Source organism: Myodes glareolus, chromosome 23 (genome assembly GCF_982192425.1).
Source record: "Myodes glareolus chromosome 23, mMyoGla1.1, whole genome shotgun sequence".
NCBI lineage: Eukaryota > Metazoa > Chordata > Mammalia > Rodentia > Cricetidae > Myodes > Myodes glareolus.
In genome coordinates, this window is record NC_142048.1 from 19,654,390 (window position 1) to 19,670,281 (window position 15,892).

A 15,892-nucleotide genomic window follows, 5' to 3' on the forward strand; every position below is an offset into this window, starting at 1 on the left:
TCAAACATTCCTGTGGAATCTCATTACAGATTTTCCAGGAGTAAATTGGAAAGACTGTATTATGAAAGTTTTGTTCCCATTGATAAATTAAAACAATTTATCTTATTGCTATACTAAAATCAATAAACCCTGAGAGATATAAAAGCATAAGTATCATTTAATAGGATTATGGAGGAATGACTTTCCTATTACCTTAAAAAAGGTTTTTACTTGTATAGATATACTTTTAAATATTGCACATGCTCTTCATGGAAGTTCTTGACAGTTTCATCTTGCAATATACAGCAATGCAAGAACAAAGAATGCAATTTTCCATATCTTATAAAATTAATTGGTAACTCTGATAAAATTTTTATGTGACTTTGGCCATAAGAAGAAAACTAACTTACATTTAAACCAAAAATTCAAGAAAATGCATTTTTTTTCCATTTCATTGTTCTCACCTTGATATTTGGAAGGGAACTAAGAAACCATTTATTTATTTATTTATTTTGCATTTGAGTTACATCCGTCTTTCTTTTTGTTTGTCTCTAAGTCTGTGAAGCCCTATGGAAAGCACAAAAAATAGAAATCAGGCAAGAAAACAAACATGAAAATGGGGCAAACAACATTTTTCAACACAAAATAGCTGTCAAAGATCTTATTTGTTGACCGTTTGTCAGTCTTACCCCAGTGGATGACATTCACACACAAAATTTTTATTGTGTTGAAGCTTCAGATTCCCCTCAATTGAAATAAGACTCCTGAGATGACAAGTACTGCTCTTGAAAGGAGTGCACACACAAGAAGAGGAGGAATCAAGACAAACAAAAAACACCACAGAAACAAAGAATAAGTACACAAAGTACACAAGTGTATTTATTACATTATGCAAGCACTTTGTTCTACATTTCAAAAATGCCACCATCAAGCTGTTGGCACATTTATGTACAAAACAGATTACTTGTAATGCCTGCTACAAAGCACTCCGTGAAAATACAAACCCTAAAACCAGAAATGAAAGCCAAAATGTCAACATCGTTACATAAATTTAGGAGACAGTTTTCAAAATCATCACAAACTGTAGACACAGAACTGAAACACTATAATATAGAATTTAAAGAAGCCCATTAATACTTTTGCTGAATATCTTTAATACTGCATATATCAGAAAAAATTGTTTAACCAGTAAGATAATCTAAGTGTTAAAAAGTAAAATACCCCCAAATTAATATTATAGAATGCATAATCATGCCACAGATAACGCTAGTAATACCCCCTACTTACTACAAGAACTTGTAAAATTACTGATGATGCATGACTAGTAGTTGTACAAAGATTGTTTCACTCAATAAATTTTATTGGGAATGCACTTACACGGAGGGAGGATTTCACAATGGTCAAATCAGTGCACAACACTACCTAGGTTTATACACTGACAAAATGTCTTGTCAGGCTACATCATTATTTTAAATGACACTTTACAGCATTCTTGTAGCATTTGAAAGAATCAGAAAAGAGTCAAGGTTAAAATAAACACAAAATTTGGTCCAGTAACACTGATTGTTTTTCTTTTTAAATTTACTTGACATAGGTACTTCTTATAAATGAATATGAATGAACATTCGGTTAAAATGACTTACTTGAAATAAAAACACAAATATATCACTACACTCCCAAACAATACATTCTATAGTGGCCTCTGACCACCCTTTAGAAAACACTACAGGTAAACCAACATAGATTGGAAGGCTGCAAGCAAAGCTATTATATTAATGGAAGTCTTTTCAAATATATCATACACATTTTAAGAAATAGCTTACAGAGGTGCAATCCATTAAAAGTTTTAAGTGGGTAAAACAAGTCTTCAGGGGGATAGTGTGCTTATGTTTAATATGTCACCTTCATAAAGGTAATTAATTTCCCACATTAGCATATTAAAAGATCCAATCCAGCCACTGCATAAATCACAAAAAGATCATTCTCCAACAGTCCACAGGAGTTATTTCCATGATAATTGTTTCTACACTAAACTTTAAAAGGTAAGCCTGGTGTCACAATCTTAGAAAGGCAACTGGCCATGCATTAGCATCACTGTTTCTACATGCTCACAACAAAAACATGAGGAATCAGAGAAATACCTTTTAAGTACATCAAGGAAAAAAAATACAATGTTAACAAAGATAAGAAGCACTTTTTTAAAACCTACTCTTATAAATTTAGAAATTGCACCTTAGATTGATGAAAACATTAACCAGGGCCTAGAGCCATGTGGCCACTGATCTCCGGACTAGAGTTCCATATTTCAAGAAGAGTCATCATGATGCCATCTCTGTCTCTTGTTTAAAATGTACAATGGTCCCTTTGAAGGTTACCTGTAGTTAAACTAGTTCCCGAAATCAAAACTAAAAAGTATAAAAAGCTATTTTCTTTTCAAAACATAAGAAACAATGCAAAAAGAGTTATGTGTGATATGTGGGAGGTGATTAAAAATCAAATATTTGCATTTGACAATGTTAATGTTATTGATCTTACATTGCTACTAAATCAATTTGAGAAATTAAAAAAAAAGGCTGAATAGGAGCTTGTAGAAGAGATTTGGTTATTCCAATTTAACAAATTAGGAGACGGAATGCTAAACAGCAAAGAGTTCTGCTCCGGTGATTCATTAGTCACCTTACATCTCTTTGATGAGAAGCACTCAGATTTTGCTTTTCACAGGTTGGATGGTTGGATGGCCCTTAATTAAACACCAATGCATTCGAGTGGTAAGGAACAGAGAAACTTATTTATGTGTATGCATTGAGCCGCTCTTTGGAGCGAGTGGAATGGATGTCATGCAGCTCTTGCTCCTCCTTCGACTTGATGTCTTCATACTTCTGCATCCGGCAGGCATCTTTCACATAGGCCCAGTTGGCAGACAGAACCATAAGGTAGTGGACCTGATGGAGATAATATCATTTACACTGGAAGTCTGCTCACTATCAGTAGATTGCTGCCGCGATTAAATAAATAACCAAACTATAGATCTATACAGGAAAGTTTCACAATTTAAAAATAAACAACATTTGTGTGATAAGGACACTGTGACTAAAATGTCTTTCCTCACTCAGGGAAATATCTCTTACTCCTTTTCAATTTTGAAATAATCCAACTTTGATTATAAATGCTCCTTAATGTTTCCTGTCTGTGCCATCATCATTTACCCGAGTCCTAAGACTGCATGCTTCATATTCATATATCTGGGAAACATACTGTATAATACATAAGCAGAACTACTATATTATGCAATTCATATTTTGAATTCATATTGTGCAAGAAGAATGTTCTCAGAAATTCTAAAACAAATTTGTGTAGTTAGTTATCAAACTAGTTTTCTTCACATTAATTTTTGATTGCCTTTATGTGACTTTAGGTACTATAAGATAGAACATATTTTAACATATGGATCTTCTATATTAATATGTCTCCCCAGTAACCAGAAAGGTATTATATGGGAAGGCATTATGTTAAAAAATTGAAGCTCATAATCGAAGCCTGGAGGTATAGGCTGTATTCACAGCTACTCAGTGAGCTACAGAGGGAAGATTACAGTTTTAATAAATACCTGGATAAAAGTTCAAAGTCAGCTTGTGGACTTTACTTAGACCCTCCCCTCATCTAGTTTAGGGGTCAAGTGCTTGCATAGCATTCACAAGTTTCTAGATCCCAGTCTTTAAGTGTCAAATTAAAGATGTCAACATGAAAATTTATGGTGGATGAGTTAATAACTAAGTTGTACCTTCTTTGAGATTAAAAGTGTAGAAAATGTTTTTATTACATATTTAGAAAACAAAATACTAAGTAACTTATTGTTCAATCACAAATATTATCAAAGAAAAATAAGCTTTCAATTTGGGAGGGATGGGTGTTATGATTTGAATAAGAATGACCCCATATGATCTTATATTTGAATGCCTTGTCTGCAACTAGTACAACCATTTGGGAAGGATTAAGAGGTGTGGACTTGTTTGGGGGGTTGTGTCACTAGGAATGAACTTTGAAGTTTCAAAAGCCCTTACCATTCCTAGTTAGTGCTCTCTCTCTCTCTCTCTCTCTCTCTCTCTCTGCCTATAAATCAAATGCTAAGCTCTTAGCTACTGCCCCAATGCCATGCCTGTTGGCCTTGCCATGGTAGTCATAGACTCTAACCTTCTGGAAAGGTACTCCCCTCAATTAAATGCCTTTTTTATAAGTTAACTTGGTCATGGTGTTTTGTTATTTCAATAGAAAAGTAACTAAGATAGGGGTCATGGGAGGTGTTTGAAGGAGGGAAACTGGAAGGGAGTAGAGGGACAAAAGTGTAGGGGTAGGTAATGTAATTTTATTTCAATTAAAAATTAATAAAAAATCACAAGACATGAGACTAACTGATATTAGAAAATTAAAGGTATACATACACAATAAAAACCATTCTAAATAATGAATATCATAGTGTATTAGGTATTTATATTATAACAAAACATTAATTAATTGTAATGTTAATGATCAACTCAAGGTCTTACACATGCTAGCAAGTACTCTATCACTGAACTATATCAACAGCTCCTGTTCCTAATTTTTGTGACAAGAAAATTTAGAAAAAAGTATAATTTGTTTTGTCATTTTTTTAGAATATTCAACTTTTTTGAACTTTTACATTTTGTCAAACATAAGCTGTAAGCCTCTTGAGAGAAGAGATTGTAGATAATATTCCTGCATGCTATGGAATAGATCTTATGTCATGAAAGCTTAAGAAGACTAGAAATTGTCAGTGTGTGTAGATCAAAGAAAGCTCCTAAATTCCCAGATTTTTGTGAAATTTTGATCATGTAATTCACAGTAAAATTATAGTAAGTCTGATAAAAGAAGAAAATTCTGTTACTAAACTAACATTTTGATTTTATTTAGACACAATCCAGGACCAACCACACAGATTTAAAAATTGTGATATGCTCAATCTCAAAGTTTAACTTGTGGTAGAAAGTAGAATGGCCCAGGGTTTATGGAGCACATGGGAGAGATATTTTATGTCAAAAACCACAAAAATTACTGAAGAGGAACCAGAACAGATGTATTCTCTAGCATGGTGAATATGGTTAGTGATTGTGTTTTGTATCATGAAAAAAATCACAGAGTGATAGAAAGTATATTTGTCTTTTTACCACAAAAGGCAAATGAGATATACATGTTCATTAGCTGTAATTTAGGATTTTCAAAACCATTAATGAAATAATATTTATTGAGTTTCTATTAACTTCTAAAAGTAAATAATTTACACGAAACAAAATCAAGGGCCATTTAGAATAACTGACAAATAAATATGTAATTTTGTGTTCAAAACCTTCCTCTTCATTATGTGAGAAAATATTATCCATAAATTACAAACATATTATTTTACTGCTTGCATATAACTTATTAAATTAAACATATATGAGTTAAATAATGAAAAGAAATCCAGAACCATTTAGTTCTGAAGCAAGGGAGGGTTTTAACCTTGATGTCCTGCTGTTGCTACCCGTCCCTGGTTGAAGGAGGTATGATTATCTCAGGAGGATTCTGGCATGTGGTCCTTCTTACCATTGTTACAAAATAATTGAGCTATTTATTTTGTTATAATTATTATTATATTGAAACTGCTGATTTTAACATTAATCCTGTAACCCTGGCTTAAAATTATAGATGATGTCATCAATATTTTAATAGAATATAAATCATCTTAATTTTCTCATCTATTTTATGGAAATGATGATAGCTATATGGTGAATACAGAACGAGATTGTATCAAGAACTTTTGATACAAATATTGAATGGGCTTGTGTACATAAATTACTTAAGTACTTTAAATGAAGGAAAGTTTAAATATATATGTTCTTAGTTTGAGAAATAGTAGTGGTGGTTATGTTAATTTTGTCTCCTATGACCTGAACTATTATCAAAGTGAAGAAGTCATAAATTACTGTTGATAATCATTTATGGTAGCCAAGAATCTTAGAATGATACTGGCCAGAGAGAATTAACCTTAAAACAATGTGTAATATTTTTACACAATTTTTTACATTCTTTCTATTCAAAATAATATTTATAGGGATAGTGAGATGGCTCAGTGAGTAAATGAGATTGCTTCCATGTCTGATGACTCAAGTTCAAATCTCATGATCCCCATGGTAGAAAAAGAGAAAACATTCCCCAAAATTGTCCTCTAACCTTCATACTGACCTCACTGTCCCACCTCCTACTAGCCCCTAAATAAATCACAACATATATTCAAAAACATTTTTTCTTTTCAAAAATCAGATTTAATTTTATTTATGAATGTGAGTGTCTTTTCTACATGTATGTGTACCACAGTGAATGACTGGTGCCTATGGAGGCCATAAAAAGGTGTCAGATCCCCAGCTGTAAGCTACCATGTGAATGTTAGGAATTGAACTCAGTTCCTCTAGAATAGTAACCAGTGCTCTTAACCACCTTTTTTGCTATACTGACAATACCATCTTATAAGGAAAATATCTGAGAGTCTCAACTATTTGATTTAGTTGAATACCAAATATTCAACTAAATAGCATCACAAGTCAAGTTGTTAAGTCACTCATTAACCTGTGAGGGGCTTACCATAGCAATAACGGCTGCTCCAGCTCCAGCAAGTGCCACAATAAACAAGTGGAAGGTCATATTCAGCTGCAAAGCAAAACAAAACAAAATAAAAATGAAACAGAACAAAACAGAACATCACACACACACACATAATAAAAAAAACAAGGTGAGTCATTAACATAGAGAAGAGAGACTGAGACTGGCACTATCAAATAAAGATGACTTAGTATATCATTAATAAGTGGGAGCTCTTGACAAGTCATGCATTTTATCATCAAAAACTTTAAAATATCCTTTTCTCTTTCAAATCACTTAAATCATTATAACTGAACTATTTTAGTAATATTCATTATAAAGACAAGACTGTCATTGAAATTGATGGATTTTACAATATGGATTTAATAATATATATTATGATATATCTTTATAATTTTCAATCTCTATTGAAATGAGTTTCTATAACATCTCAAAGATTTATAATAACTGTATCTAAATATACAAAATAGTTTTTATACTTGTTGTTTAGCAACCTGTAAAACAGTAACAAGTAACGAGTACAGCATACTGTGACAGAAAAAAAATTAAATATATTTAATTAGAATACATACTTTAAGTAGAAAACTGTGTGCTAAAATTTTGACAAAATTGTAAAATACTCACCTCAGTAGATTCACACATCCTCATGAAATTCTCAGAGACAGTACAAATTTTCTTTTCCTCTCCAATTGTCACAATCCCTACAGGATGTAGAAAATTATAGGTTAACATTAATCATGCTTTAAAGATCCTCAAGAGAAAAATCTTTTGACTGTAAAAAAGTTAGTTATTTCTCAGCTTTTATTTCCATCATTACTGCGCCCAGGTTTATGAATATGAGATATAAAATTAACTCAGCAGTTTAAAACACTTTTCATGAGGACTGAAGTAAATCTATCCCCTGGATTGTTGGTATTTGATTGTAGCAAGTTCATTGTTTTGGTTCTTTAATGTGAAGCATCACAACTATTTGAGTGATCAGGCCCCAGATTGTACTAAGTCAGGATTAAATTTGTTCAGTTTGATTGAGGCTTTTGTTAATTTATAGACATATTGCTCAGAAGAGAGTCCCCTTCTTGTGATGATGTCACACAGAGTGCTATTAACCAGCAAGGAATTAAAGAACTTGCTGTTTCACTCATGCTGCCGCTTGCCTGGGGATTCATATGCCAACGACCCAGAGGAAATTTCAAATACACGTATTTTTAGACAGTAACACACATATTTAGCACAAAATTGATGAAATTTAGGTCTGGAGTATTGCTGCAAGCAAATAAGAAAAGATGTTAATAATAAAGTGTTTGCCTTGCGAGCACAATAATTTGATTTTGATCCCCAGGGTCCATATTAGATTCAGTGCAATCCCCATCAAAATTCCAACACAATTCTTCACAGACCTTAAACAAACAATACTCAACTTCATATGGAAAAACAAAAACAAACAATAAAAAAAATCAGGATAGACAAAACAATCCTGTACAATAAAGGATCTTCTGGAGGCATCACTATCCCAGACTTCAAACTCTACTGTAGAGCTACAGTAATGAAAACAGCTTGGTATTGGCATAAAAGCAGATAGGAGGACCAATGGGATCAAATTGAAGACCTGAATATCAATCCACACACTTATGATCAACTGATTTTTGATAAAGAAACTACAGAATGGAAAAAGATCTTTACCAACCCCACATCGGACAGAGGGTTGGTCTGCAAAATATACAAAGAACTTAAGAAACTTGATAACAAAATAACAAATAATGCAATAAAAATTGGCGACAGAACAGGGAATTCTCAACAGAGGAATCTCAAAAGGCTGAAAGACAAGGAAATGTTCAACATCCTGAGCCATCAGAGAAATGCAAATCAAAACAACTCTGAGATTACCTCTCAAGAATAGCCAAGACCAAAAGCATTGATGACAGTTTATGCTGGAGAGGATGTGGGGTAAGGGTAACACTCCTCATTGCTGGTAAGAGTGCAAACTTGTACAGATTTTTTGAAAATGAGTCTGGCAATTTCTCTGAAAATTAGGAAACAATCTTTGTCAAGACCCAACTTTAGCTTTTGTCTGAGAGGTCCCTGACCAGCAAGGGGACCTGAGCCTGTATCAGAAGATCCATTGGAGCGGTGAGTGTGTTCCTGACCCGGGGCAGAAGCCCGGGAATCGGAGCACAGACATTCCTCAACCCCGTAAACTTTCGGGTCAGTCTGCAGGGGCATCTCTACCCTGCTACTGCCTCTCTCTTCCTATCCCATCCCAGCTTGTGCCCAGGTTCCCCCTCCCTTGGGCCATAAGATCCCCCAGCTCAGCCTGTTTGGGCACTGGTGGGACGGGGTGGTGAGTGCAAGCAGGCGGGAGTTCCTTTGTTTCAATAGCCTGCCTGAAGCGAGGCCTTTTGTCTGAGAGGTCCCTGACCAACAAGGGAACCTGATCCTGTACCAGAAGATCCATCGGACAGCATTTGAAGGAAGAGATGGGCAGGCGCCAATGCAAGAATCCCTCCAACAATCTGAAAAGCAACATGAAAACACCAGAACCCAGCGAACTTGCAACAGGAGGACTTGAACACCCTAATCCAGAAGAAGTAGAAAAAAATGACATTGTGAAACAGGAGGTGAAAAACTCCTTAAAGAAATGGATGAGAAGATTAACAAAAAGCTTGAAGAAATGAGTAAATCCATAAAAGATACTTTAGGAAATCAAGAAAAAACAATCAAACAGATAATGGAAACAGTTCAAGAATTGAAAACTGAAATGGAGGCAATGAAGAAAACACAAACCGAGGGCCGACTGGATATGGAAAATCTAGGTAAACGATCAGAGACAACAGAGATAAGACTAACCAACAGAATACAAGAGATAGAAGACAGAATCTCAGATGCTGAAGACACCATAGAGAAAATAAACACACTGATTAATGAAAACAGCAAATCCAACAAATTCTCAACACAAAACATTCAGGAAATCTGGGACACAATAAAAATACCAAACCTAAGAATAATAGGGGTAGAAGAAGGAGACGAATTACAGCTCAACAGCCCAGAAAATATATTCAACAAAATTATAGAAGAAAACTTTCCCAACCTAAAGAAATATATTCCTATGAAGGTCCAAAAAACATACAGAACACCGAATAGACTGGATCAAAAAAAAACCATCCCCTTGCCAAGACCCAACTTTACCACTTTTGGGTATATACCCAAAAGTTGCTCAATCATATTACAAGGACATGTGCTCAAGTTTGTTCATAGTAGCATTATTTGCAATAGCCAGAACTTGAAAAAAACCTAGGTTCCGCTCAACTGAATAATGTATAAAGAAAATGTGGTGCATTTACACAATGGAGTACTACTCAGTGGTAAAATATAATGGCACCTTGAAATTCTCAGGCAAATGAATGGATCTAGGAAACACCCTATTGTGAAACTTAACCCAGAATCAGAAAGACAAATATAATATGTATTCACTCATAAGTTGCTTATAGACAAAAAGCAAAAAAAAAAAGCCTATAGTCCACAACCCCAGAGAACCTAGACAACAAAGAGTGCCCTAACAAAGACATACATGTATCTACATAGGATGGAGACATAGATAGGATCTCCTGAGGAAATTGTGAGCTTGGGGGTCATGGGAAAGGGGAGAGGAGAGGAAGGAAGGGAAGTGAAGAAAAATGTATAGCTCAATTAAAAAAAAAGGAAAACACAAAGACAAAAACAAAAGAACAAAAAGAATAGTATTAACGAGTTAACAATAAAAATAACTTTAATGGCTAATATTAATTTGATCTCAATAAATAAGGAATAGTATTTATATAATTATGTTTCATGGAATCACGATGAACTTCTACTGAAAAATTACTGCTTGTTCACCAGGAATACAAATTAAATTAGGCATTCAGTTTATTTTCTGTTAGCTGTGAAAGAGCAGTTATATATGTTCAAATTTCACATTAAGGAATGGGAAAATGAAGTGAAGATATTGAGTTTGAGCCAGAAAGACCATGTTTTCATGCAACTGTGGTGGCTTTGCTTTATGTGTGTTCCCAAGCCTTTTGATGCCTAGGCTGCAATCTCAGTAAATGCAATAGCCCATAGCCCATACTCCCTCTAACCAAGAACTCCACATACAGAACACCTCTTCCTGTTCCCAAATTTATATCATAATACACAGGGCATCAGAACTTTATCTGGATGGATAGTGGAGAGATTGCTTTGAAACTCACACTGTAGCAGAACTTTATCTGGATGGATAGTGGAGGGATTGCTTTGAAACTCACATCGTAGCAGAATCCTATGGCTGCACCCTATTAATCTGTCTATACTATCCCCACAGAACCATCACATATTCTCCAAAAAAATATTCCTACTGTGCTGAGGTGTTATGAATCTTCAGCAGAGAATATTACTTTGAGTTTTCACAAAATGAATTAGTGTTAAAAAAAAACTCTACTCATTTTATGTACATGAGTGTTTTGCCTACATGTATAGTGCCCTTGGAGTTCAGAAGAGCTTATTAGATCCATTGGTACTGGGGTTAAGGATGGCTGTGGGTCAATTTTGCTGTCTATGGGCAAAAATGAAAGCATTGTAGACTATATATACTTGTGGAAATTCAACATTTAAACATACAAAAACTTAGAATAGTATATAAATGACTATCCTAATACTCTTTATATTTGAAGCCTGGGTATTTGAGAAATAGAAAATGAATTACACAAAAGAAAATCCTGCTGGAAAATTTCATTTTGACAAAGGGTATGACACAAAAGATTTATGATATGCATTAAAAAGTATTTTTCTTTCATGTGTATAATTGTTTTTTCTACATGGATGTCTGTGTACTATGTATATGCAATGCCCACAGAAGTCAGGAAAGATATCATATTCCCTGAAACTAAACTTACAGGAAGTTATTAGATGATATGTGTGTGCGCAGTAAATTGAATCTGGGTCCACTGGAAGAACAGGTAGTACTCTTAACTACCAACTGACCCTTCTCTCCAGCTTTCTATGAAAATTTTAATTTCTTTTTCAATTAAGTATTTATTTTGCATGTACTAACACTATAAAAGTAAATAATATTATAAAACATTAAAACATAAACAAATTTATAACATTATAATTATCTCACATATGTATGAATAATAATTATTGCTACATGAGGATTAAGCCTTAAGTAAGAAACAATAAGACCTAGAGTATAGCATGTGGTAGGACATTTCTCTAAAACATGCATAAAGTTTTAGGGTTCAGTCTTTAATAAGTCAAGAAAAACCAAACAAGTCAAGTTTTGTTTTCCTCCTGTTCCTCCTCTTTTTCCTTCTCTAACATCCTGTAATTTCATCATATTTAATGCTAGCTTTTCTTTTCTTACCTTAGAAAACAAAGCAATATATCACCCTTGGTGATCTTCATACTAAATATTTATCTCAATTTATATATTTACCATGGGTCAATGAAATTAGAACAGCAATATCAGATCAAACTTGAAAAAGACTGCTGAGATTAGGAAAAAGAAACCAGTTTTGACCTGCTAATTCCAGGAAATGCATTTTGACAAAGTACTCGAATATGAATGTATAGGTATAATGACAACAATTAATCTTGAATTTCTACCTATTCAAATTCACAGAATTCCCTGAAGTGGGTTGTTAGATAAATTTACCTCTGAGGTAACAAACATGGCCATTTCAAAGCAATTTACAATATTTTAGAGGTAGCTAATCAAAGTAGTTTTGTACTTTGAGAGTCAATATCTACTTACCAAACTGACGAAGGTCCAAGCAGAGGTTTGCCCCTTCCACTAGAGTGGTATTTCGGCAGATGGTCCACAGGTTGAAATACATGTACACAGGCAGTGCGGTAAAAGCTGTGACTCCAAGCCAGGCCAGCATGAAGAGGTATGTCAGCATGATAAACTGCAACAGAGGAAACAGGCAGAGTGAAAATCGGTAAGCTACCAACAAACAGTTCTGATTTTAGTCTTCAAATCAAATACACCCTGCTGAGAACCTTTGTGCATAAATGCTCAAAAGAATGCTGTTAGGAATTATACTAGAATATGAGAATTTGAGAATTTATCTCACAAATTTCACACAAGAACTGATATGTAAAAAGATTTAAGATCTTTCATATCAACTAACTCTCCTTTGTTTATTGATTAAAGGAAAAGAATATTCTGATGTGGGATTCCACTCTGTATGCTGTGAATACCATTGATTAATAAAGAAACTGTCTTGGGCCTTCACAGGAAATAGAGGTAGACAGGGAAAATTAAACTGAATGCTGAGAGAAAGAAGAAAAAGTCGGAGAGAAGCCATGGAGCTGCCACCAGAGACAGATGTGATGGAACCTTGCCGGTAGGCCATAAGTCTCATGACAAAATATAAAATAATGGAGATGAGTTCATTCTAGATGTAAGAGCTAGATAGCAATACACTTAAGTAATTGGCAAAGCAGTGATTTAATTAATACAGTTTCTGTGTGATTATTTTGGGGCTGAACAGCCAGGAACCAATAAGAGGCTCCTTACAACAAATTGGTGCTCCAACATGGTTAATTAAATCCATGTAAAACCTGACAAAGCTTAAAAAGGAATTCTAAACACAAAAGAACAGAGTTAAGCATGGCTTGGTAGCAGCATTTTCTTGGGTGGGCTCTATTAGAAACAAGCAGAGGCATGACTCCTTTAAGAGAAGTTTTCCTGCTTCACCTGTAGCAGAAAAAAAAGCTGTGACATTTTGAAATGACCGCTTTCTGGGCTGTGCTTCTAGCATGAACTCTGACCCTTTCAGGAGGCTAAGCATTTAAATGGGGTTTGTAAGCGGTGTGTCACATACTACTTAATGGTTCCACATAGACCAGCTGCATACTTGGAACTGGGATGGTGTGTGTGGCTCAGAGGCAGTGAATGGACCTCCTCTGCCATGTTGAACTGGACGGGGCAAGCAGATAGTGCCATATTTGCTCTAGTAATGTCAAAGCTTAGGATTTTAAGAAGCACTGAGCATTTTAGGAAGCAGTCTTGGTCAGAAAATGATTATAAAAACACAATAAAGTCAAATTCAGATGGAAAAGACCTCTAAATGGGTCACAGTGTAGGATTAATGTATGTAGGCTTGAGAGAGAGAAGAAAAAGAGTACAGAGAGTTATAAAAAGAAGTAAATCATTTCAAAAGTAAAACAAAGTCTTTAAAGAGACAGAGGATAGACAGTCATAGATTAGAAGGAGTAAAGAAAATTTAGCCACGTAAAAATGAAAAATTCACAGAGAGTCTGGATTATGTATATTATTGTTTTTTTATTTGAATCTCTGACTGCGAATGAGCTAAGTACAAAGAGACATTTCATTGTACAGATTGTTAAACTAAACCAGAATACATACTCTAAAGGAATCTTGATTTTAAAATTTGGGTCTAAGGATATGTTGCTTTGACAAAGAGGTACTTCTTTTGTTTCCACAGAAGATGAGAACCTGTGGATTTCGTCCAGGCTAATGTGGTTTGATGGACTGAGACCCCCTGAGAGGTTGGCTTAAACACTCCTCAAAAAAAAAAAAAAAACTTCTCCCAATAAAAAGAAGGAAGCAGTTTGGAAAGAACTATGCCCATATTCCCAAATATTGTTTTTTAAATGTTTGTTTATATTTAAAGAGGGACATGCTATAGAGATTTCCATTGGATCTTGCTTTTTGGATATAAATTTAAAGTCAATTTTGTTATATGTATATTTCTGCTCTTGATTAAGGTATTGTGTTTGTACAGCTCATTTAAAAATGTAATATATAATTAAAAATATAGGTTAATAAATGATCATCTATAATAGCCACCCTTGTAGTCATGTTAGTTAAATTTTCTAGATGTATAGAGATGTATTTAAGATGGATAGAAATTCTTCAAATTTTTTAAAGATGACAGAATATGGCATTTAAATTGTTTTAAGAACTTAGGACTTTTCATGACAGTGAGAGACATAGGCTCCTGGCAGCTCCAATCTACTTCAAAAGGAAGATGGACATGGAAGAGGCTTCTTATGGAGTTTGTTAGCGATTTGGGCAAGAAACAACTCTTGCCTGGACTGCTTGATGGTAAGCTGTGTGAACTGGACATGCAGGACCCACAGAGAAATGACTGCTAAACTTGCCTAAAGGTGAGACAATCCTCCGGGGTTCCTGCTTCATAAAAGAGTTTGCTAGACATTCTGCAGGACACAAAAGAAAGTGATTGACAAGCTGCCAACAGGCGGAACTATCTTTGAAATTTCCTGCTTCATGGAAAAGTCTGCTGGATACTATGGGCCTATAGGTTGAAGATGGATGCCCCAATGATACAGATGAACATTGGGTGACAATCCAGGCAATGTGATGTCTCTGTCAATTCTAGAGGTTTGGCAGTTGCTTACAATGTACTTCCTGTTTACTTAGGTAATATTATTTCCTTCTGTAGTCTTTGATGGAGTTGAAGAATGATATAGTTATAGTTTTCCTTAGTTATTATAAAAGATAAGGTAGATATAAACATTGTAACTGTAATAAATTATTGCTTGATACCTGTTTTGTTATATGTTTTTTTTAATGTTAAAACTTTCCTTTTCATTTAAATTGAAAACGGGAGGTGATGTGGGATTCCCCTTTGTATGCTGTGAATATTATTGTTTAATAAAGAAACAGTCTTGGGCCTGTGCAGGGAATAGAGGTAGGTGGGGGAAACTAAACTGAATGCTGGGAGAAAGAATGAGTAGGAGAGAAGCCATGGAGCCACCACTAGAGACAGACACCTTGCCAGTAGGCCGCAAGCCTCATGGTAAATATCAAATAATGGAGATGGGTTAAATCTAGATGTAAGCAATACACTTAAGTAATTAGCCAAGAAGTGTTTTAATTAATACAGTTTCTGTGTGATTATTTCAGGACTGAGCAGCCAGGAACCAAAAAGCGGCTCCTTACAATAATATTCTATGTGGAAATATAGATAATTCCAGGTTTAAAAGCATAATTAACATAATTGACTGCTGTGTGTAGTCTACATTTTCTTTCCTTGTCTCTACCAGAGAAAGGGAGTGGTTATCTATTGTGTGTGTGTGTGTGTGTGTGTTTACTTTTTCCATCCTTGAGTGTATAAAATGTAACACAGTACTAGATGGACCCCTCTGTATTATCTCATGAGGACCAATTCATAAAGCTTTGTCTACCTGTTACACAACTCCTTTCACAACTAAAGTTAGAAATATCTGTTAAGCATCACAGCATATTCCAAACCACAGA

The 15,892-nt window shown here is 34.6% G+C and overlaps 1 protein-coding gene across 2 annotated transcripts in view; it reads right to left on the reverse strand.

Annotated features, from left to right (window-relative positions):
• Positions 1-832: 832 nt before the first annotated feature.
• Gpm6a (glycoprotein M6A) overlaps positions 833-15,892 on the reverse strand; it is a 253,667-nt gene continuing 238,607 nt past the window's right edge. For both annotated transcript variants that reach the window (XM_048455766.3, XM_048455765.3), the window contains exons 4-7: positions 12,395-12,548; positions 7,255-7,331; positions 6,613-6,678; positions 833-2,921 (exon numbers count right to left, since the gene is read on the reverse strand). In XM_048455766.3, the coding sequence (XP_048311723.1) occupies positions 2,769-2,921; positions 6,613-6,678; positions 7,255-7,331; positions 12,395-12,548 (450 nt within the window). In that variant the 3' untranslated portion in view covers positions 833-2,768. The remainder of the gene's footprint in view (positions 2,922-6,612; positions 6,679-7,254; positions 7,332-12,394; positions 12,549-15,892) is intronic.